The 23,090-nt window shown below is 47.0% G+C and overlaps 1 protein-coding gene across 5 annotated transcripts in view; it reads right to left on the bottom strand.

Moving 5' to 3' along the window:
- CSMD2 (CUB and Sushi multiple domains 2) overlaps positions 1–23,090 on the bottom strand; it is a 294,243-nt gene that overhangs the window by 121,290 nt on the left and 149,863 nt on the right. For 2 of the 5 annotated variants that reach the window (XM_088067354.1, XM_088067353.1), the window contains exons 8-12: positions 18,846–18,923; positions 12,668–12,755; positions 11,556–11,680; positions 7,811–7,932; positions 1,810–1,913 (exon numbers count right to left, since the gene is read on the bottom strand). In XM_088067354.1, the coding sequence (XP_087923480.1) occupies positions 1,810–1,913; positions 7,811–7,932; positions 11,556–11,680; positions 12,668–12,755; positions 18,846–18,923 (517 nt within the window). Of the gene's footprint in view, positions 1–1,809; positions 1,914–7,810; positions 7,933–11,555; positions 11,681–12,667; positions 12,756–18,845; positions 18,924–19,490; positions 19,524–19,646; positions 19,779–23,090 lie in introns of those variants that run through there. The other 3 variants (XM_088067357.1, XM_088067356.1, XM_088067355.1) reach the window with 3 other exon arrangements.

Below are 23,090 nucleotides of genomic sequence, written 5' to 3'. Positions count from 1 at the left end.
GAGCAGGTTTTTCCCTGCAATCACAATCCCAGCAAAGCTCTCCCAGCTCTGCCCCTGCCTTTGCTCCCTGATTGCTCTGACCTGCAGCAGAGATTTTATTGATCTCAGGGTGCTGCTAAATGAAGAAGTGATCTTGTTTTAGTGCCTGTTTTGCATCCCAGAGATGTTCAGGAGTGTTACTGTTGATTCTCAGTTTATTTATTGAAGCAGCAGCCAGGCAGGAATGAGGAACACTCCAAGAGGAAAAACCTCCAGGAAAAAGGTGCTTCAAAGCTTTCTGCATCCTTTGCCACCCCACTTTTAAAAAGCTGGATGATTGATTTGGGTGCTTGTTACTTCAAGAAATCAAATTCCTTCTGCAAGTCAGGAAGCTCAGCCTAACAATCTTCTCTGTTCCCATTTTCCAGGGATGGGAATGAGCCTGGAAACAAATGGTCCTTCCCAGCTCCGTCTGGGATGGAGTTTGCTGCTGTGCAACCGCACTCAAGTGCATTCCTTGATTGGAAAGGCAGCAGGGCTGTGCTCCTCAACAGCCAAGGAGAAGTGAAGAGCAGGAAGAAAATTGGAATTACTGCCTTTGACAGGAGTGTCTGCATTTTGATTCTTCCAAAGAAACCTCACTTTGTATCCAGATATTATCCCTGATCTGTGAATCCAGCTGAGAGTGGGCAGAAACTCTGGAAAAAGTGATTCATGGACATTCAAGCACATTAATTAGCACCGTGGTCTTCACACCTCTCTTCCATTTCATTACCTTTCAATTAATCCTCACAGATTATTAACAAAAAAAATAAAATTAAAAAAAATCCCCTGGAAGGATTAGCACCAGGAATTTACTGGAAACTTCCTGGAACAGATTCCAGGTACTGCACTTTGCTCAGTCACAGATATTCCAAATTTGCATTAGCAAAGTGCTGAGGAGGTAACAGAGAGTGGGGATAAAAAACATGGAATGATTAAAATCCAATCTAAGGAAAAATTTTGTGGGTTTTAGGCAAACCAAAAGGGATGGGATGGAAGATCATGTCAGGAATTTTTCCCAAGGCAGGGATTTGCAGGTTTGGACCAAGCAGCTGTGAAATGTTCTGGGACACTTGAATTACACCTGTGCACTAATCAACCTTCACATGCCAGGCTGGGGTTCCTGACCAAGGATCACTCCTGAAACAAAACCTCAGGGAAAAAGATGTTTGGGAAAGACAAAGAAATGTTGATATGTGAAAACGGACTGGGAGGCTGTTCCACATGGAAAAACAAGAGGAAGAAGGAAAAAACACAATGAACTTCTCCATCAGTTGCCAGAGCACAACAGCTTTGCTGGAGTGGTTTTGGAGAGGCCTGGAGGGAAAGCAGGACCATCTGCACATTCCCTGTGCTGAAGAAACCTCCACAGAGTATCAAATTTGCAAGTAAAGGATGCAAAAAAAATCCCAAATCCCAGCCTGGAAGAAGCCTCATTTCCCCAAATGCACCCTGGCTGTGAAATGCTGGGGATGCCACTCCAAGATTTCGGATTTACAGCCCCGTTGCACTGCTCAAAATGATGGCAGCAGGGGACAGAGATCCAAACAGCTCCAGGAATGTGCCTGGGGTGCTTTTCCTTTTGCATCCCAGCTTTTCCTACTCCCTGCAGAGACTCAGCCTCTCCCTGAGAGCGAGGGAAGCACAGAGGGGAGAATTTTCTGATTCCAGAAGTGACAACCAGCCCAAAACGCGGCGGATGCAGGGCCAGCTCCTGCATCCCAACCCCGCAGCCCCACCTGGCCGGGCAGGTTCCGGCAGGAGCATCTCCTGGGAATTGTTACTCACACATAAAGCACAGATTTCTGGTCTCCGACCTGGCCTCCATCCCCCACTGTCAGCGTGTCGTAGCCTCTCTCCAGCTCGAATTCCTCGAAGGTGAGTTTGATCACCTGCCAAAGACACGGCACAATTAACACAATCAATTAACATCAAGCCTTGCCCTGCTCATGGATCCTGGAGCAGCTTCCAAGAGCACCAAAATCTCCTGGACATCCCCAGAAAAGTTTGGTTTTGGTTTTGTTTTCTCCAGGATTTTTACAGGTGATTTGTGTTACCTCTGCTTTATCTCTGCTTGTTCAGATGACTTCACTGATATCAATATTTGTGTGCTGGGACCTCAACGTGCCTTTTCCCACCTTCTCCCTCCCCAAAGCCGGAATTCTGAAGGTAGATTTGGCACAGAGTCTTTTACTTTGTGGCTCAGGAAATCCTCCTGGTTCGTGCTCAGAGCAGGAGAGAATTTATGGATTTATGTGAATGGTCAGGGAATTATCTCCAGCTGTCACAATCCTCAGCATCACCACATCCCTATTCCCTATTTTTTCTCTCCTGTTCCACCCAGACTTTGGATTTTTTGCAGCCTCTCTGCATCATTTAGGAGCAGAACTCCCACAGAAGTTTGTGCCCCAAGGCTCTCAGCTGCTTTGGGAATCTCTGCTTTTCAAATCCAATTTAGGGGGCAGAGTTTTTAAGCCAGCCTGGAACGGGCTGAACAAACAGAAAAAAAGAGATTAATTAAATTAAAGAAGAGTTTCACATCCCCCATCAGCAGAAACCAATGGAGTTTTGTTTCTTGGACTCTTTACCTGACCAGTGAAAATGAAAAGCACAAAAACGTCTCAAATGCATGAGACCTTTGTAGATACATTCAATTTCCTGACTTTTAACACATTAAATCACCAAATGTGGGTTGATGCTTCTTTCAGTTGCTTCAAACAACACAAAAATCAGAAGGAAAGGAGAAGGAGCCAGGTGAGTGCCAAGGACCTCAGAGCTCTGGGGACACTTTCCACCTCAGTTTGGGGCACAGAACCGGAGCCCAAGAAACCCAAAATCTTGCTCTTGTCCTTTCTTGCATTTATAAGCAGCACCTCCTGCAAAACTTGAGCAGGTGTGGATTCCCAGGGGGATAAAAACCCCGAAGTTCAAACCAAAAGTGAAAAAAAAAGGTGTTCATACAGTTCAGGCTGAGCTGTCCTGTGTTTTCTTTCCTACAGATGAACACAGTATTTTTCAATGCACAGAAAATTAAATTTAGAGATTTTAGGCATTGTGAAAAGAGAGGTTTTTCTCCAAAGCCCCAGGATGCTGAATGGTGATGCTTCAGACAACTTTTAATTTCTGTCTAGTACCCAAATATTAACCTGTGCAGGCTACAAAAGCATGAAATGCTGGAATAATGTAATTAATCCAGAGAACACTGATCTGCACACGCCATTACTTCAACCAGCCACTCAAGGAGCTGCATCCTGAGCAGCCTGACCCTAATTAAACAACTAATTACATCCTAGCGCACTCAAGAGGTTGGCACAAGATTTGGATGCTGAATATTGTATTTATTTATTAACATTCTCCTGTTCTTTTTTTTTTTTTCTGTGAAACCTAGAAATTTAATTAATTTAATTTAATTATTTAATGATTCATTAAACAGCCAGAGAGCCACCAGCACCCCCAAACTTGGAGCTGCTGAAGCGTCAGGGAGCAATCAGCAAAGCCAGGAAAATGGGATGGGACTCCTGATTCAAAGTGCCACCAAAGTGATTGGAAGTTCGGTCACATTCCGAGGAGAAAAATCCACAATAATTCTCTCCAGGAGAACAGCAGCTTGTGCAGTTCTAACCTGAAGCTCTACAAGCACATTCCTCATTTCCCTGCTTCCCAGGCTCCAGAATTTCTGCCTCCATTTGGGATAAATCATCCCCTGGAGGGGCCCTTCTCCCTCCACCCGCTTAGACATGGCTTTTTTTTTGGCTCCAGGTGGGAATAACCCCAGGAGAAACCTCAACCAGCAACATCCATTATGTCAAAAAAGGCCAGAAATAGCTTTTATGCAAATTCCCCAATTATCATATGCATTTCTCAGCTCCCCAGTGATTTATTTTCCCACTGTGGTCGGAATTAATTCCCAGGGCACCAGGGACCAGCTAAAAAACCTCTGAATATCCCCCAAATAGGTTTGATGTCCCCCCTCTGCACGGGAAATAATCCCAGTTTGTCAGCGAGGAGGCCTCAGCCCTACGGACACAGAATTCTCAGTGAATTTGGAGGGGATTTTGGGGCTCAGTGGATCTCTGGCTCGAGGTTCTTTGCCAAAGATAGAGCAGAGGACTTGTAAATGAGTCCTAAATTCAGCTCCCTGCTTTTCCCAAAGCTCCACGGAACAGGACCTGATCCAAAGACCACTGGAGTCAATAAAAAGATTACAGCGACTCCAGCAGCTCCAGCTCAGGCACATAATGCTCCTTATTCCCAGGGCACTGGAAATAATTCATCCCCAATCCTTCCTCAGCCAGGCTGGGGAATGGGAAATGCTGGGATCATCCCTGAGGGATAAGCAGGGAGAGATGTGGCCTTCCCAAAGGAGTTGGTGCTTTTCTCCCAACCCTCCCTGCTCCAGGAGAGCTTTTCCCAGCCTGTAAATTAAAACTTCCAGCATGGAACACCTAAACCCAAAAAAACCCTTCAAAAAGTGGCATTATTAATTGAATTAATTAAAACTATTTCCAAAGAAAAGGCAATGGGTTCTCCTCACACAGGTCACAAAAGCTGCTGGTTTTTTTCACAAAAATCCGTATTTCTGTGTAGGATGGGCAGCCCATGGAGCAACACCTGCAGGTGCTTGTGCTGTGGAATCTCTGATCCGAGCTGAGAAGTCTTGAAATGAATGGATTTGAGCAATTCCAATCCCCTTTATGATTTAGGAAAAGATCAGGACAAGCAGGGAGAGTTGTGGCTTTCCCACAGGAGTTGGTGCTCTTCTTCCCTGCCTCAGGAGTGGTTTTCCCTCCCTGTAAATGACACTGAAACACCTAAACCCAAAAATCCCTTCCAAAACTGACACTACTGGAATTAATTAAAACTATTTATCATTTCCAAGGAAAAGGCAATGGGATTCTCCTCACACAGCTCACAAACGCTGCTGATTTCACCAATCCGTATTTCTGTGCAGGACGGGCAGCCCGTGCAGCAGAACCTTGTGCTGTGGAATCTCTGACCCGAGCTGGGAAGTCTTGAAATGAATGGATTTGAGCAATTTATGATTTAGGAAAGGACCAGGACTTGCAGATTCTGTGTTTGTTATGACTCAGGTTTCAAAGCTGAGGAAGAAACCAACCAGGGGAAGAGGAGGAACTTCCTTTGAGCAGAAATTCCCAAGGGAAAATAAGACAGTTGTGCACATGAAGGCCAGAGAAGAAGCTTTTCCTGTCACACTGCTGATGGAAAAGCAGGAAAACTTTGGGCACAACACTGGCACTAAAGCAAAGGAACAGAGCTGAAGGTTAGGCCTGAACATTCACCACAAAAGGCTCAGTGAAACGCTAGGCACGGTCCAGGAGCATCTTTTCCTCACAGTTTTCATCTCCTCCTTCATAATTTGTAGCAGGAATCCCAAATGGAAGTGATATCCTACAAAACACCCAGGAAATGCCTGCACCCAGCTCACCTCCAGCTGTTCTATCCACACAAAACCTGGATGTTGGTGATTTCTGGAGACAAAAATGTATGAAAATAATGGAAAAGGATGAAACACCCTTCACAGCCTGAGCTGTGCTGAATTCCAGCCCATGGACACCCATGGATACTTCATCAGGGGGATGAACACTCCCCTGCACATCCCCTTGATGAAGGGAACCTTCCTGGAGCTGATCAATGATTAACTCCCTCCCAACAGATCAGCACAGAAAAATCTCCTGGTCCCACACTTGTGTCTCCCAAAATCCAGGTTTTGTGCAGCCACACCATGGATAACGACAGCCCTGAGCCACAACCTGCCTGGGAATGGGAATTCAGGGCTATTCCTCATTAAAATCCTCGTCCACCAGAGATCTGTTCTGGTTGAAGGCTTGGGATGAGCTCAGCAGGGAGGGAGAAATCCACGGGCTCTTCCTCCATCCTGCCTCTGCCTCACTCCGGAGGGGAGGGAAAGCAGGATCCCAGCAGGGCTGCTAGCGCTTCCTAACAATTCCCAGGAAAAAACAAAACAAAAAACACAACAAAACAAAACAAACAAACAAACAAAAACCCCAAAAAACACCACCACCACCAACAAAACCAATAAAAAAACCAACAAAAACCACCAAAAAATCCCAAAAAACACCAAAAAAATCAAACAAAAGACCCCAAAAACAAAGACAAAAAAACAAAAAAAAACCCACCAAAATGAGATCCTGTGAGTCTGTGAGAGTCCCCCTGGAAAAGGCAGGGAGCCAACGCACAACAATGTCCAGAGGCAAGGGAGAATAAATGGGAGCTTGGAGCCTTGGCAGGCTCAGGATTCACCCAGAATTAACAGAGTGATGTTTGCAGGAATCCTGACACTCCAAGCAACAAGCCCTGTCACCTTCTGAGAGCAGAAATAACATCAGAAAGGGTTTTTGGAGCTACACAGCAAAGGAATTCCTGTTCTTCTGCTCCAGATCTGGAGGAGAGACAAGGGCTGAGATTGGAAAAACCTGAGGGCACCAAACACTGTCCTCAACTGAATTCCCATTGCCAGGGGAAAATGGACAGGGATTGATCTTTTCCAGGCCAGGGCAGTCACACCTGTACAGAAAGTGCTTGTACTGAAATTCACAACAGTGCAAAAATGTGAATAGATTTACAATACTGCATAAGTAACACGAGCACCCAAACCTCCCTCCTCTGCCCCTGGGGGCTGAAATCCTGCTGGATCCCAAAAAAACACGGGAAAAATCAGCATTCCTGGCACAGCCTCCCTGCCCTGATGAGCTGCTTGGGCACCTCCCCGCCCTCCACATGAGATATCAAAGGGGCTTCGATTACAAATAATTACACTCACTTTTAATTACAACCCTTAACAAAACGAGTGCTCAGCAGGGACAGAAGGTCAGGGATTTAAAGACAGCTGGGAAACAAAAGGAAGAGTCTGTGTGGGGACAGAAACTGAGCCTGAGGGGCTGAGGAAACCTTTAATTTGAGGGCGAGGAGGGGCTGGAGAGGTTTTCCCAGAAAAGCTGGTGCTGGCTCTGGATCCCTGGAAGTGTCTAAATTGGACAGGGCTTGGAGCAGCCTGGGATAGTGGAGGTGTCTGGATGTGTTTGGAAGTGTCTGGATGTGCTTGGATGTTTCTGGATGTGCTTGGATGTTTCTGGATGTGCTTGGATGTTTCCGGACATGCACGGATATTTTTGGAGGTGTTTAGATCTTTCTGGAAGTGTTTGCATTTGTTTGGATGTTCCTGGATGTCCTTGGATGTTTCTGGAAGTGTTTTGAAGTGTTTGAAAGTGTCTGGATTTGTCTGGACATATTTGGAAGTGTCTGGATTTGTCTGGAAGTATTTGGAAGTGTTTAGATGTGTCTGGAAGTGTCTGGAAGTGTCTGGAAGTGGTTGGCTGTGCACGTCCACACTCCATCACCACATCCCTGCATCCGAACACCTTCCAGCTTTTGTTCCATAAAACATCAGGGCAAAGGACCCCCTTTGTTCATCTCCTCGTCTCATGGCTCTGGTAAATCAACAATTCTCCTCAACAGCAGCTTTGAACTGAAAGGGAACAGGTTTAGATGGGATATTGGGATTGAATCCTTCTCTGTGAGGGTGAGGAGGGAATTCCCAGAGAAGCTCTGGCTGCCCCTGGATCCCTGGAAGTATCCAATGCCAGGCTGGAAAAAACCCAGAATAGTGGAAAACATCCCTGCCCTGCTTCAATGACCCTCCCAACCCAAAGCCACCGGGAATTCCATGAACTACAAGCCTGGAGTTCCACAGAACAGCAGAAACCCCTCCTGCCTGGAGCTGCAGAGCTTCTGGGCTGTGAGGACCCACCTTGGCCGGGTTGAGGGCGGTGATGACCCACACGCAGTAGGCGTTGTTGTCGTACTGCACGGGGTAGTTGGGGGATGTGATGACCCCGCTGGGCCCACGCAGGTACGTGTCACACATCCTGGCTGGGGACACAAACGGGCACAGTCAGCGCTGCCGGCCGGGGGAGGAGGGGGGAGCTGGGTATGGAACTGGGGGAAAGCAGAAATTTAGTAACTGCTGTTTTCACAGCCTAAACTGCTCCTTTGTTCTGCCCATGTCGTGAAAATGAAGGATTTCTCTGTGAGGAGTGGGGCCAGCAAACCCTGATCCCAACAAACCCTGATCCCATCAAACCCTGATCCCAACAAACCCTGATCCCAGCAAACCCTGATCCAAAACAAACCCTGATCCAAAACAAACCCTGATCCAAAACAAACCCTGATCCCAGCAAACCCTGATCCCAGCAAACCCTGATCCCAGCAAACCCTGATCCCAACAAACCCTGATCCAAAACAAACCCTGATCCCAGCAAACCCTGATCCCAACAAACCCTGATCCCAACAAACCCTGATCCCAACAAACCCTGATCCCAACAAACCCTGATCCCAACAAACCCTGATCCAAAACAAACCCTGATCCCAGCAAACCCTGATCCCAGCAAACCCTGATCCCAGCAAACCCTGATCCCAACAAACCCTGATCCCAGCAAACCCTGATCCAAAACAAACCCTGATCCCAACAAACCCTGATCCAAAACAAACCCTGATCCAAAACAAACCCTGATCCCAGCAAACCCTGATCCCATCAACCTCTGATCCCAGCAAACCCTGATCCCAGCAAACCCTGATCCAAAACAAACCCTGATCCCAACAAACCCTGATCCAAAACAAACCCTGATCCCAACAAACCCTGATCCCAGCAAACCCTGATCCAAAACAAACCCTGATCCCAACAAACCCTGATCCAAAACAAACCCTGATCCCAACAAACCCTGATCCCAACAAACCCTGATCCAAAACAAACCCTGATCCCAGCAAACCCTGATCCCAACAAACCCTGATCCCAACAAACCCTGATCCCAACAAACCCTGATCCCAACAAACCCTGATCCAAAACAAACCCTGATCCAAAACAAACCCTGATCCAAAACAAACCCTGATCCCAGCAAACCCTGATCCAAAACAAACCCTGATCCAAAACAAACCCTGATCCCAACAAACCCTGATCCAAAACAAACCTTGATCCAAAACAAACCCTGATCCCAGCAAACCCTGATCCCAACAAACCCTGATCCAAAACAAACCCTGATCCAAAACAAACCCTGATCCCAGCAAACCCTGATCCAAAACAAACCCTGATCCAAAACAAACCTTGATCCAAACAAACCCTGATCCCATCAACCTCTGATCCCATCAACCTCTGATCCCAGCAAACCCTGATCCCAGCAAACCCTGATCCCAACAAACCCTGATCCCAACAAACCCTGATCCCAACAAACCCTGATCCCAGCAAACCCTGATCCCAGCAAACCCTGATCCAAACAAACCCTGATCCCAGCAAACCCTGATCCCAGCAAACCCTTGATCCCATCTCCCCTCAAACCAACACCCAACCATGCTCTACTCCTCAGACTGATTTATTTCCTCTCCTTCCTCCTTTTTCCCCTCCCAGAAACTTTTCCCCATCCAGGCCAGAGGGACCAGGAATGACACAATGACACAACTCCTTCCTGATGTCCCCAAAAAGCCACATTCCCTTTCTTCCTGCAGATCAAACCCCCAAAATGCTGCACAGCGAGGATTTATTAGGTCAATATTAAGTATTTATCAGCTGGTTTCCTTCTGTGGGCTCAGAACTAAGGTGGAAACTCAGCTCTGCATCTTCAAAACATCTCAGGTAAAGGAAAAGCTGGAAAAAGTGCTTAAGCAGGGAAAATTTTGCCTGTGGAATGCCTTTGATGTAATATTTAGCTGAAATATTCCACAAAAAAAACCCAAAAAAGTGGGGAAAAACATCCTGGTTCTGGAAGTGTTCTCTGCTGCTGCAATGAGCACTCCAAATTTATTTATTTTTTGAAGTTTATTTATTTACTTAAACTTATAATTTAAATTAGGAGATGTATTTGCACATGAGGAGTCTGCAAGGGCTTTTTTCCTCTGTAAAACCTGGAAAAATCATCTCCTGGCCAAGCTGTGGGAACACTGGGAATGGCTGGGAAGCACCTTAGGAAGGAGCTGAGGTCACTTATCCAGGACACTGAACCACCCCTGCCTCATCGTGGAGCTCCCACAGTGCAAAAAAAGGGTAAATCCCATTATTCCCATTTTTCAGGTGGGATTAAGTGACTCTCCCATGATCCAGATGGAATCTGCTGAAGATGGGGAAGCCGCAGAACTTTCCCCCAAAGTTTTCAAAGTGGTAATTAAGAAATTATTGAAGCCAAAGGGGTTAAAATCTGGGGCTGACTCTGGAATTTGAGAGGAAACCAAATAAATAAAGACTGGAACAAACTGGGAGAAAAAAGTGGCAGAAAGCTGAAATAAAAATCAAATTTTTTAAAAAGAAAAAAAGCAACCCCAAAACATGAAATTCAGCAGCTAAAAAAATTAAGTTGATTCATGGAAACAGAATAATGCAGACAAATCCTTTCTTATCTCTTGCAGGAGCACACTACAAATTTCCTTTATAGTGCCACATATTTATGCCAAATATCCTCTTACACTGATTCAATTTATTCCAGGCTTGTTTCAAGAATTACATGGGATTCCAAGCCCTGAAAAAATCTGTAGATGAAATAAAGAAAAAAAGAACTGGGGGAAAAAAAAACACCCTCTACTTATGATTTTAAGAGCTTTAAAGGGATTCAATTAAAAATATTACAAGTTGTTCTTTATTAGCATTACAAATATCACAATGTGACATTTCAGAGAGGGAATGAAATCAAAATGGCCATGGGCAAAAATGAAAAAAAAATCTCCATTCCCTGATGGCTCATGGCACAGGATGAGGCTCCTGGGGAAGCACAACCCCAAAATGCTGCATTTCCAGTTAAAAATCTCTCTCCATCTCTGCTTTTCCAGGTCTTATTCCAGTCTTTCCTCCTACAGGATAAGGAGGAGAGGGAAGAAAAAAGCTGGAATAGGGAGAGGGATGATCTTGCTCAGGTTTTACATCCCTGAACAAAAGGAATGTTCAGGAGAGAGGGAAGGGAAGGGATTTAGGGACAGCTGGGAAATTCATGGAAGAGTCTGTGAGGGGAGAAGGGGGTGCAGAAACAGGGGCTGAGGGGCTGAAAAAGCTTTAATGTGAGGGTGGGGAAGCTCAGGAAAAGATTTCCCAGAGAAATTGTGGATGCCCTATCCCTGGAAGTGTCCAAGGCCAATCTGGGATGGTAGAAGTTGTCCCTGCCCATGAGATTTTCCTTAAGACACTTCCCAACTCAAACCACTCTGGGACTGTTTGACCTGGCCAGGGGATGATCTGAGGGCATCATGGCTACGAAAAGGGACATGCAGGAGCTGGGAATTCCCACAAATCAGAATAATCCAGACAAGCTGAGCCCCCTCTGGCTGCCCCTGGATCCCTGGGAGTGTCCAAGGCCAGCTTGAAGGGATAGTGGAAGGAACAGGATGGTCCTCAACATCCTCCCAACCCAAACCACACTGGGATTATTTGATCTGAGGGCAGGATGGGTGATGGAAAAGGCACACGAAGGAGCTGGGAATTCCCACAGATCCCAAAATCCAGCCAGGCTGAGCCCCCTCACCTCTGCAGACCGGCCGGTGGTCGCTCCAGGCCACGATGATGTCGCTGACTCTCTTGCAGGTGATGCTCTTGGAGCCCTGCAGGTCGTAGCCCTCATTGCAGGAGAACTGGATGCTGGAGCCCAGCCTGGAGAGGGGACAGAGGGGCCATCAGCCTTGTCCTGCCTTGTGCATCCCAGGATTTGGGGCCAGAGCCGCCCTCTGGCCCTGCAGGCAGCAGCAGGAAGGGAGGAGGGACCAGCTCTGCCTCCCCCTCTGCTGTGCTCGTCCCAGGTGCTGATGTCCAAATCCCAGTCTTTAGTGACATTTCAGTGGGAATTTCACCCACAGCCCTGGGAGGGGACACGCTCAGCGTTCTTAGGAAGTAAAAAAAGAATACATCTTTATCAACTGCTCAGAGTTTTGTTCTTTATTCTGTGGTTTGGATTCTGAGCCCTTGCTGTTGCAGCTGCTTTGTTCACTGAGGTAACACAGTCCAGTTTGCAGTGGCTGGGAATTCATCCTGTGGAATTTAGGGACCATTGGGAATTCCCTTTCCTCTGCCCTCCCTCCTTCGCTGGATGTGAGGAGAATTGGACAGGGTGGGATTCAATTGAGAGACACTTTCCATGAGCAAAACAGCCCTGGCCAGCAAAATCAGATGAAATATTGATTCCCTACGGCCACCAGCAGCTGGGGCATCCCTGCAAAGGAAAACTGGGGACTGGAAAGGAACAACAGCACTGATTTAAACTTTGTAACTCCCAATTAGCTGGCACCACACAGACTCAGCGACAAGGAACCTCAGTCACCTCAAGTTCTCTAAGGGAAGGGCCATGCTGGGGCTTGAGCTAATTTAGAAAGTGATTTTTTTTTGGCTGCTTCAGTTTTCCAGGGGAGGGATGACAGCATAAAGGGATTCTACAACTTGGATTGGGAGAGGACAAAAATATTTCAAGAAATCTTTAGAGATCCTCACATGGAACAGCACACACAGGCAAGGTTTTACACACGTGTTCCCCAAAACTGGGCAGGATTTTGGGAGAGAGCAAACAGAACCCCCCAGGCCAGGAGCACACCCAGGGACACACAGGAGCTCTGCAGCATGCACAGAACACACAGGAAATGTTCTTACCTAAAATCGTTGCCTATCCTTTTGCCTCTCTCAGGAATCCCAGGGTCTGGACACAAATTATGTCCCTGGGACACACCAACCTGAGTTACTACAAAGCAAAAAACAGCACATACAGAGACAGAATAGCAAAAGGGACATTCTTTCAGCAGCTGTCTTGGTGGATGTGGCGAGAAAAATGGCAACTTGGAGCTCAGAAACCTCAACGTGTTCTGTTTCATTCCGGGAAAACAACGGCTTTGGAAACAAATATCCTGCTCAGTTTACACACCTGAGCGTTTTCTAGGAAATGCCAGCCAGGGACACAATTTTCCCTCCATTCCACTAAAGAAATACCTCTGGAAGAAGCTGGTTTCTTGCTTTATTTTTCCATTCTGCTCAATGACACCAGTTACAGAGCCCTGTGATTAAAATGCCACCTGCAACCCTCCGAGGTGACCTCGTAGCCCTCCAAGCCCAGCCCGGTGTGCCAGGCAAAGAAAACAGCTCCATGGAAAGGCAGGTGTGTGATCCCAGGGGGAAAACCCAAGCACAGAACGAGAGGGAGAAAGGAGAGGGGAATGCAAGTCGAGGATTTTAAAGCCAAGCCATTTAGTTGGAGCATGGAAAATTTCATGGAGCAACCTCGATGCCAACAAACATGAAACCCATGGAGTGGTGACCAGCACTGAAGAAACCTCCCAGCTCCATCCTCTGCCTCCCATTTCCAGCCCTCTCCAACCTGCCCAAGCCACAAAGGAGGGTTCAGGGTGAGGTAACCCGGGGGTTCCTCAGCCCTGGCACAATCCTCATTTCCAGCCTGAATTCCAGCACAGTAATACGGAACAAAAGGGTGACTTTTTGCCACAGGAATTCGATGGGACTTAGTTTTCTTTGCACCCAAAACACCACCACATTTCTCAACCATGATGCTGAAGCACTGGAACAACCCCATTTCCATTCCTCCTCTGCCTACAGCTGGATTACAGGGAAGAAAATCCCAATTTTATTCCAAACATGGTGGCCCAAAGGCCCCCTGCCAGGGGGAGGGTGACACTGAGGTGGCACCAGCCTGTTCCTCATGGCAGACACGAGGGCTCAGCAGCTGGAGCCCTGCAGGGGCAGGGGGAAGAGCAGCCACGGGGAGGATCCACCCAGACTGGACACACACAAAGCCAAGACCATCCAATATTTGGGAATTAACCACGGGGGAATCCCAGGTGCATCCCCAGCTACAACTGCTCCTACGGAGAGGGAAGGATCGATGCTTCCCAACTTGTGCTGATCCCAAAAATATTCTAGCTTCTCCTCATCACTAACGCCTCCTCTGATGCCCTTTAAGTCCTTTTTAGGAATTTCCTTTTTAAGGCCCTTTTTTCCTCCCTTCCTGCCGTGCTGGAGCAGGGATTGGGCTGGGATTGTCTGCACACATGGCTCTGTTTTCCCACAGACACTTTGGTGCTCTGGGCTCTCCTCCGTGTGCGTGAGGGCACAGAGGTGACAGAGACATGGATTCATGGAGAACAGCCTCCTGAGGGATTGCTTCTCCACCTTTCCATGCCCATAACCCCTGGTTAAGCTCAGTCAGGTGAGGAGGCAGCAGCACCAAGACAGCATCCAGCACCCCTTGATTTTTTTGTAGCTCCAAACTTTGCTTTGCCACTTTTCACAGGCCCAGGGAATTCCAAATCACCCCAGGGTGTGAAGGAAGGGAGCCCATGGGTTCAGGTCCCAGCTTCTGACAGGAAAAGTTTGGCTGAACAAAGTCCTCAAGCGCCACCATCCTCCTTGGGGTTCCTTCCCTTCACACAAAGGTGATGCCTATGCACAGGCAGCTCCAAACAAAGGAAATTCACCTCAGGATCAGGGACCCAACGAAGGTTTTATGTCCCAAGGCCATGTGGGAGTGAAGGAAAGTGCTCAGATTCCTGATTTTCCTCCTGTAAAAGTCCCCCTGAGCAGACACACCTGTAACAACCACAGCTTCCAGGGCTGCATCCCGACACTTAGGAGCTCTTCCTCAGAGAAAAAAAATCACATTCCCACAGCAAATTCCTCCTCCCATGGTCAGAACACCCCTTTTGTGCCCCCCAGAGTGGGTCACTGCTGTCACACCCGGTGATTATTTCCTGTATCAGACAAAAACAAAGCCTGGGATTCAAAACTTTGGGAAGAAATGAGGCCCCAGATCTCAGGAAAACACAGGCCCTGGAGGAGAGTTTGTCAGTCCCACTGCTGAGGTGCAAGCCCAGTTCATCTCTCATTAGCTGGAGATGGATTAACACCTAAAAACACGTGTAGATAAAGCACGGATCAGGAAAGATAAAACTGAGCAAGGGGGAGAGGGAAGATATCTCCATATCCTGGGAATTGGGGAATTTCCCTTTTAAGGGGAGTGAAAGAAAAGGAGGAGATGCTCATTTACATTAGATGCTCATTTACAGAAACTTTTGTTCTCTACCTTTTGTTTTGAACACACACACACAGACAAATAGAATAGCCCAAAGGTTTTAAACTGGATTTGTCGTGCTGAGAATTCACTGTCAGTGCTGTGTTCACCTTCCCAAAGCTTCATCTGGGCTGTGCCATTCCCAAATGAACCCTTCAAGGTTACTGGAAAAGTAAAAATTGTGATGAACTGCTCAATTTCTGTGTTAGAAGCTCAGGAAATTTCTCTCCCAGCCATGGGATTGGTTTTCCATCCCCTCAATCTACTAGTTTTTTAATTTCTTTCTCCTCATGAATTCAGTGGCAGTCAATTCTGATTGTTCAGTTTGCCACTGGAATTCACTGTTAAAATATTTAGTTCTAGCTCTCTTGATTTAAAATGTTCACTGACAGATTCCCAAGGGACAATTTCTCACTGAATTTCAGAACTACAAAATAAAGCAGCACCTCAGAAAACCTCTGACAAAGCCCCAACATTTCTCAGCATGAGGAATCCAGTGAAAGCAGGTTATAAATGTACAAACTCCTGGCAGGAGGGGCGGGAAGGACTGCAGCAGGAATTACATGGTTTAAAGGGTTAATCTGTGTGCACACACCAGGGCTCTGAGGAATTTCATGCAAACTTCTGGGAAAGATTACAAAGATCAGGCCTGAGAGCAGGGAGCTGATTTATGGGTGCAGGCCTCACCCCAGCGAGGTCCTGCTGCATTTCCGACCCCCAAAGATCCAAAAAACAAGGATTAAGTGATTCCAGAACCTCAGTGACACTGACCCAGACACTGAACACTCACAATGTTAGCAACACCACGTGTGAAAAGGGCACAGTGAGGTGCTGACACTGGGAAAATCCAATTCCAGCTGGAAACGTTCCACCTGGACAATTCTAAACGCTAATTTCCCACCTTGTGCTATCCCAGAGCAGTTCAGGAGATGCAGGTTGACAAGCATTCCCAGAATTCCAGAATTCCCAGACCACTTCCAGGGCATCCCACGGAACCCAAGCAAAGCTTGTCCCCAAACCCCAGCTGGCTCCTGCGTCCCTCAGCCCTGGGCACCACTCACACCTCCCCAAAATCCCACACACTTGGCCGAGACCTAAAAACTGCTCAACACCCCCAAAATGACTTTCCAAAGCAGATTTTGACCGAGCTGGACATGCACAGAACTTTCACTCCTTCATCCAAGTCCTTCCAGACACCCCCTCCAGATCAGCCTCGCCCAAACACCACAAAAGCAACTTTGATGATGCTTTTTAAAACCCAAAACACCACAATTTTCCCACTGTGGGACGTGGAATATTCACATTTACATTCTGCATTCAATGCCAGAAACAGCCTCCAAAACGTGACCTAAAATTTAAAACTATTTCTTGCAACTGCATTATTTTTCTCTCTGTATTATTTTTCCCTCCAAAAGTGATTAAAGCAAGATTTCCAAATAATTTTACTGATGGTGAGCAGTACAAGGCACTTAATTACGAATTCAAACACACTCCACTGCAAATGAGCACAAGCAGCACCTCCCCCCAAAATTCCCTATTTTTATGGATTTTTTTCCCTGCAATAACACAAGCAGCTGTCACATCACTACATTTTGCCTCCATTCAGCCCCACAAAACACACAGGTTTTCATCTGACCAAGCATTTCCAAATCCCAAACCTCTGCAAGACCTGCAGGATTTAAGTGTGGATTCTTCCAGGGGGGATTTTAGGTCAGGTTTTAGCAAAGAAAACATCGCTGGTAGGAATAACGGGGAAAAAAAACCCAAGGACTTGAAGGTTGGACTTGATCTTTTCCAGCCTTAATTATTTTAGGGTTCTGTGGCACAGCTTTAAGTGTTACCAAGAGACACAAGAATTCCTGAATTTCTGGTGTTTGAGCCAAAGCAAGTGAAATTGCTCTGGGATAGGAAATTTCTTTACCCAGCCTGTCCCACCTGTGTAATGGGAGCACAAGGGGCACAGCCAAGCCTGCAGCTCCAGCAGGGAACAGAGCAGATAAGGCTTTGCAAAAAATAAAATCAATCAAATTTCCTGGTGCCATCTCCTCGGGAATCAGCACTTCTGCAGCTGGAAATTCCCTGTGGGAGCAGAAGGCTGCATGAGATAGAGGTGATCAGGGCTGAAAATCCAGACCTGAGGGAGAGCAGGGCATGGGGAAGGAGCTGGAGGCTCAGGGGGGTGACAAGGACCACGGAATGGGGCCACCATCCCCATTCCCATTATTCCAGCTTAACAACTGCCAGCCTGTCCTCCATCAGCAGGACAAGATCTGAGCTCCCCAGATGCTAAACTGGCAGCTCTGAGCCCCTTGGGATGGGATAAACCAGGCAGAAGGAATGAATTCCTAGTTTTCCCTCTCAGAAGTGCAGCAGGACTGGGACAGGACAGGATCTGCTGGAAAGGGAAGTGCAGGTGCTGTGTCCTCAGCCCCAGGGCATTAAAAACAGGTAAAACTGCTCCAAAGGCCATTCCCAGGAAGGAGAAATGGGAATTCTGCATATTGTTAATGCCAGAATGTTTCATTAAACCAATGACTTCATCTCTCCCTTCCCCACATTCCCCAAAATCCAGGATACCGCACCCCCTACTCCAAACACATCCCTCTGCCTCCACACCGAGCCAGGAGGGTTTTCCAATGGATTTCCCACTCAGTTAAGTGCACTGGAATGTTAATTCCAATTAAATTCTTCCTGGCAAGGAATGTATCACCCAGCCAGGAACAGCTTGGACTGGGAGTTTTCCTTTAAAATGGAATTATTTTCTCCTGGACAGGCCCCCACTGTTTTCTGCTCCGCAGATTTTGGGTTGTTTTTTACCTTGTTGGGCCTTGCTCCCAAAAAAACAGGGCCTCTAAAAATTCTCCTGGGAACTGGGAGGGAGACCCTCCTTCCAGAAAGACACTGAGCCACGATTCAGATCCAGTCCATCCATTGTTCTGAATTTTGTCTGCAAAATCCACCCGAGTGAAATGTCCAAACTGCTCCTCTCTGATGGGGGTGATGGGCTATGCAACAAAATGAGCAATTCCAGCCTCTCCCCTAAAATCCATCTGGAAAAATGCAACATCCTGCTCCCATTTGAATCCATATAAAATATTAATTCCGAGTCAGATCCCTCGTGTTTCATCTCAGAGTTACCGTAAGAGCCCAGGATTCAGGGACAAAAACCACAGGTTTTGCTCCTGATTTGGGAAGAACCTGATGGAAAGGTGCAAGATTTCTCACCTGCCAGGGGGAGGCACAGCAGTGACCCCAGATGTTCTGCCCCTGACACACTAACCACAACCTGAAAAATCAGCATTACAAACCCAGAATTATCTTTTTCTTTTTTTTCCTGCAGGGAAAATGAAATAAAACTCAAACAGAAAAAGGAAGACGCTGCTACTGCCTCTGTAAATTTTCCAAGATATTTTTTTTAATGTTGTTCCTTATCCCTGCTTCTTATTTACAGCGATAACATTGATCCCATTCCCAAAATTATTTGCTTTCTCCACTAAAAGGAGCCCAAAGCCACGACCCTGGAGCACGGAATCAACCAAATGCACACACCCCTGCAGCCCCTTCCAGGAGTTAGTAAATGCTTGTGAACAGAGCACTGGGAGGAGGAAGTGATGCAGAAATGCAGAGGGAAGAGAGGGAAAAGCACCCAAACTTTTCAGAGTGGTGAAGTTTTAGAGATTACTGTAAAATCCACTGAAATGTTCCAGGAGATTGTTATCAAAAAGACAGCGAAGGAAGAGCCAAAAAACTTACACACAGATGTCTTCTGGTTGTTGTCCTTGCTGGGCATGAGCTTCACCCCTCTGGACTTCAGCTCCATCTGCTTCTTGACTGCAAGGATGGGAAACAAAGGGAAGATGAGGAAAAGGTTTAGCTGAACTTCAGAGATTTTTAAAGTTTTTGTTTGAAGAAGAAAAATGTGAATCACCCACACCCTGCACGCTTCCCTTTGGGATCAGCCAGCTTATCCTGACCCCTCAAAACCAGCAGGGATTTCTTTTCCATGTTAGGGCTTTGGAGAGCTTTAATTTCAAAATAAAAATGGGGTCCAACCCCCCCATCCCTCTGTAACCCGCTAAAAATGGGAGACAGGCAAAAGGGAAGGTCTAAGGAACTTCAGGGATGCTGAGAGGAAAATGCTGAGCTGGTTTCTCCCCTGCACAGAAATTTATCCCATGAATCCATTATACAGCAGAGCCATTCCATTCATAACCTAAAAACTGCAGAGCTGGTGTGAACAAACAGCAGGAAAAAGCAGGGAAACAGCAGGGGAAATAAAATTAAACCCCATTATTGGCAAAGGGAAATATCAGCCTGGAGCCCCATGCCTGGGGGACTCCTCCCAAAGCGTGACCATTCCCTCCCTGCTCCAAAACTCCACTGAAAGAGGAGAAAAACCAGGAAAGGGAACAAGGATTCCATCCATCTCCAAGAGCTCCATCCTTTCCCAACAGGCAGCTCCCCACAGCAGGGAGCAGCAATTTGTCTCTGCTCTGGACTTGGCTGCTGCTGCCGAGGCTCCCTCCACCCCCGAGGGTTCGACACAAACCCCACCTGGCAGAACCATCTGTGAGCAGCTCAAACACCTGGACCTGGGATAATTCCAGCCTCCACTGGCAGGAACTGGGATAACCCAGCCTCCACTGGCAGGAATTGGGATAACCCAGCCTCCACTGGCAGGAACTGGGATAACCCAGCCTCCACTGGCAGGAACTGGGATAATCCAGCCTCCACTGGCAGGAATTGGGATAACCCAGCCTCCACTGGCAGGAACTGGGATAATGCAGCCTCCACTGGCAGGAATTGGGATACCACAGCATCCAAATCACTTTCTGGGAGCCTTTTCCTGACGAGCCAGCCCTTACCCAGGGAGAAACCCAGCCCATCACCCACTTCAAACTCTTCTCCCCGTGTTCTTCATCTTGTCAGGCTTTCATCCCTAAATTAGCACATTCCTAAGACAAAGCTGTCAAGAAAAATTACCCATGTAACTAACGAGGGGGTTTTGAATCGTGCTAGGGTTTTTTTTGGGCTTAAAAAGAACCTGTTTGGAACAGCTGCTGCAGGAGGCTCAGACAGGGAGAGGCTCCTTGAAGCTCACCTGAGGTGCTGCTTTGAGGGAGATGCTGGGTGGAGCTTTTCACTCATCATTTCCTCACAGCTTTTGGATTTCTCTTTAAATAAAGCAGCAATAACTTCAAACTCAGGGCTGCATTAGCTGGAAAATATTCATGAGGAAAAGCTGCCGCTGCTCCTGTCTTCCTCACCAGCTTCAATCTGTTCAGGGCAGCTGCCTTTTTTTATTAATTGAAGAAGGGAAAACTAATTAACAGCAGGCTGCTGTCAAAGCAAATCAAACTCTTTGTTTCTTTTTACTCCAAATCCACCTGAAAGTGCAGCACGAGAGAAAAAAAGCAGCAGGTTTTGGGATGCCCCAAAGGTCCATGTGGATGGGAATCACGGGATATTTCCAGCTTGATCTCAACGTTTTTAATAAATGTGTTATCAGTTGATCAAAAAAAGGAGTTGGGACTACCAAAACTCACATTTTTGGGGGTAAAAATCTATTTCTGCTTCAAATGAAATAGTGACACACCATTCTGCAGTGCTTCTCCAGCTTTTTCCAAGCAAACACAGGGAAAACCCCCCAATCCCAGCCCAACATTCCCTCCCAGGCAATAAAACCCAGGCGTTTCCAAGTTTCCAAAGCTGAATTTGGATTTTGATTCTCCAAGGCTGTGGGCTGGGACTCTGCAGTCTCTGAGTCGCTGCTCTGTGGCTGTGTTTTGGGGCACAAGCAGTGAGGGAGCAGCTTCATAAAATAATCCCCATTTTTGTATTCTCCACAGCTTCCCACTGCACATCCCATTACCCAGCCCCCAAGGAATGTTTCCACTCTCCACGCAAACAAAAGCTCAGCTTGGCTGATTTGTGCAGGATAGGGAGAATTTAAAAGCCAAGCAAAGCTTCCCAAGCATTGGTGAACCCCACCAGAGCTGATGGTGGCAACATGGAAGGGATGAGACATCCTTGGAAAAGTCAACTTTTCCTTCAGGACACAGAAACCTGCAGGGATTTCCCCAGTGCTGAACATCCCAAATCCAGGAGAAGGCAGTGCAAGGTGGCAGGGGGTGGAATGAGGAGGAATTTTAAGGTCTCTTCCAACCCTAACCATTCCAGGATTCTCTGGCACAGGGAATTCCTAATTTGGATACCCCCAGGCCTGGAAAGTTTTCAGGGACATATTTCCAACCAAGGTTCTCCCAGAGCCATCCCTGCCAGAACCTGTGGATGCTGAAAGCAGGCAGGGAGCACGGAGCCTGTGAGAAACTGAGTCACACAAGGGTCTCACTCTGGCCTGAGAAAGCATGAGAAGGAATTCAGACAGTCCTTGGTAAAGGACAACAATCTTTGCAGGTGTTGTTTAGGATCCTTGTTGTTTGTTTGTAGGAGGTAGTCAAGGAGTGGTGTTCCAATTAACCAGTGATGGTGGTGTGGTGCTTTAATGAGCAATGAGAGTTTTACCTCTCACACCTTCTCAAACCTGTCTATAAAAGAAGATCAATAACAAACTTTGCTCCCTGGGACAACACAGCTGAGAGTCATGTCGTGCTTCTCGCCGTTCTTAAAACAGCGTGATACAGAACCCATCAAACAAACACCTCCCTCCAACTCCATTCCTGATGGAAAACCTGGCTCCCAAACCCTGCAGCAACAGGAACCAGCACCAGACTCATCAACGAGCACTGATCCCAAAATTCAGAGGTAGAGCTGCATCCATCCCCTGGAAACATCTCCTCCCCTAATTGCATCGTGTCCCTTTCCAGTAGAATTGATAAATTGGTAAAGAGAAATTGATAAAGAGGGATCACTGCATCCTCTCCTCCTCATCCTTCATTTTGGAGCCCTAATGATGGAAGTCAGACTTTACAAATTACTCCATTTAGAGCAGAACCAGGCACAGGAAAGCACCACTTTGTTTTGTGCTTTTTTTTTAATTAAAGAAATAAGAACAATTCTCCCACTCCCTGCCCTCAAAAATCTGGTATTTGAAAATCTACTTTGTTTGTAAATTGGAATGTGGAGCAGTACTACAAAGGACTGTGTCAGGATAATTGGATGAACAGAAACTCCTGTTTTCTGGAGGGTTTTGCTGCACACACACATCCAACAGATCTAATGGAATACTCAGCATCCTGTCAGATTTGAGAGATGACATTACAAAGCTCTGCCAGCACGGCAGGCAGGCCGGGCTGTTCCTTTTAAACAACTTCATGTTGCTCTAAATGAGAATTTAAGCAGACATTTATTTATTTTTAATTTGGAAAACAGCATTTCAGCAACAACAACTGCAAAAATCTATTCCGTGCAGCTCTGTTCTCCTTGCTGGGGGAAGTGCTGTTAAATCCAGATCCTGCCTGGATCTCTCCCTCCTGCTGGGATGATTCAGCAGCACGTGGGATACAGCAGGATACTCACAGGGGTTCTTGTTCTTGGAGGTGAAGAGAAACACCCTCAAACTCTACCCTTGGGAAAATTCCTCTTTTGGCAGCCTGAGCAATGGATCTTCACAAATCAGAGCTTTCAGAAGCACCAGAGTTGCCCAGAATTGCCCAGGAGAATCCACAGGTCTTTCAGAATGGCAGGAGGTAAAAAATCCCTTTGGAACCCAAGGGCTTGATCCAGGATAAGGAGTGGGAGATCCAGGATGAGGAGTGGGAGATCCAGGATGAGGAGTGGGAGATCCAGGATGAGGAGTGGGAGATCCAGGATGAGGAGTGGGAAGATCCAGGATGAGGAGGGGAAGATCCAAGATAAGCAGTGGGAGATCCAAGATGAGAAATGGAAGATCCAAGATGAGAAGGGGAAGATCAAAAATGAGGAGGGGAAGATTCAGGATGTGCAGTGGGAGATACAGCATGAGGAGTGGGAGATCCAGGCTGAAGAGTGGAGGACCCATGATAAAGAACAGAAGATCCAAGATGAGAAATGGAAGAT

Source organism: Pseudopodoces humilis, chromosome 27, assembly GCF_049639895.1.
Source record: "Pseudopodoces humilis isolate 2021_Gansu_Grassland_sample_001 chromosome 27, ASM4963989v1, whole genome shotgun sequence".
Lineage (NCBI taxonomy): Eukaryota > Metazoa > Chordata > Aves > Passeriformes > Paridae > Pseudopodoces > Pseudopodoces humilis.
The sequence above is the reverse complement of the archived record's forward strand: the minus strand, read 5'-3'. Positions and strand labels throughout refer to the sequence as shown.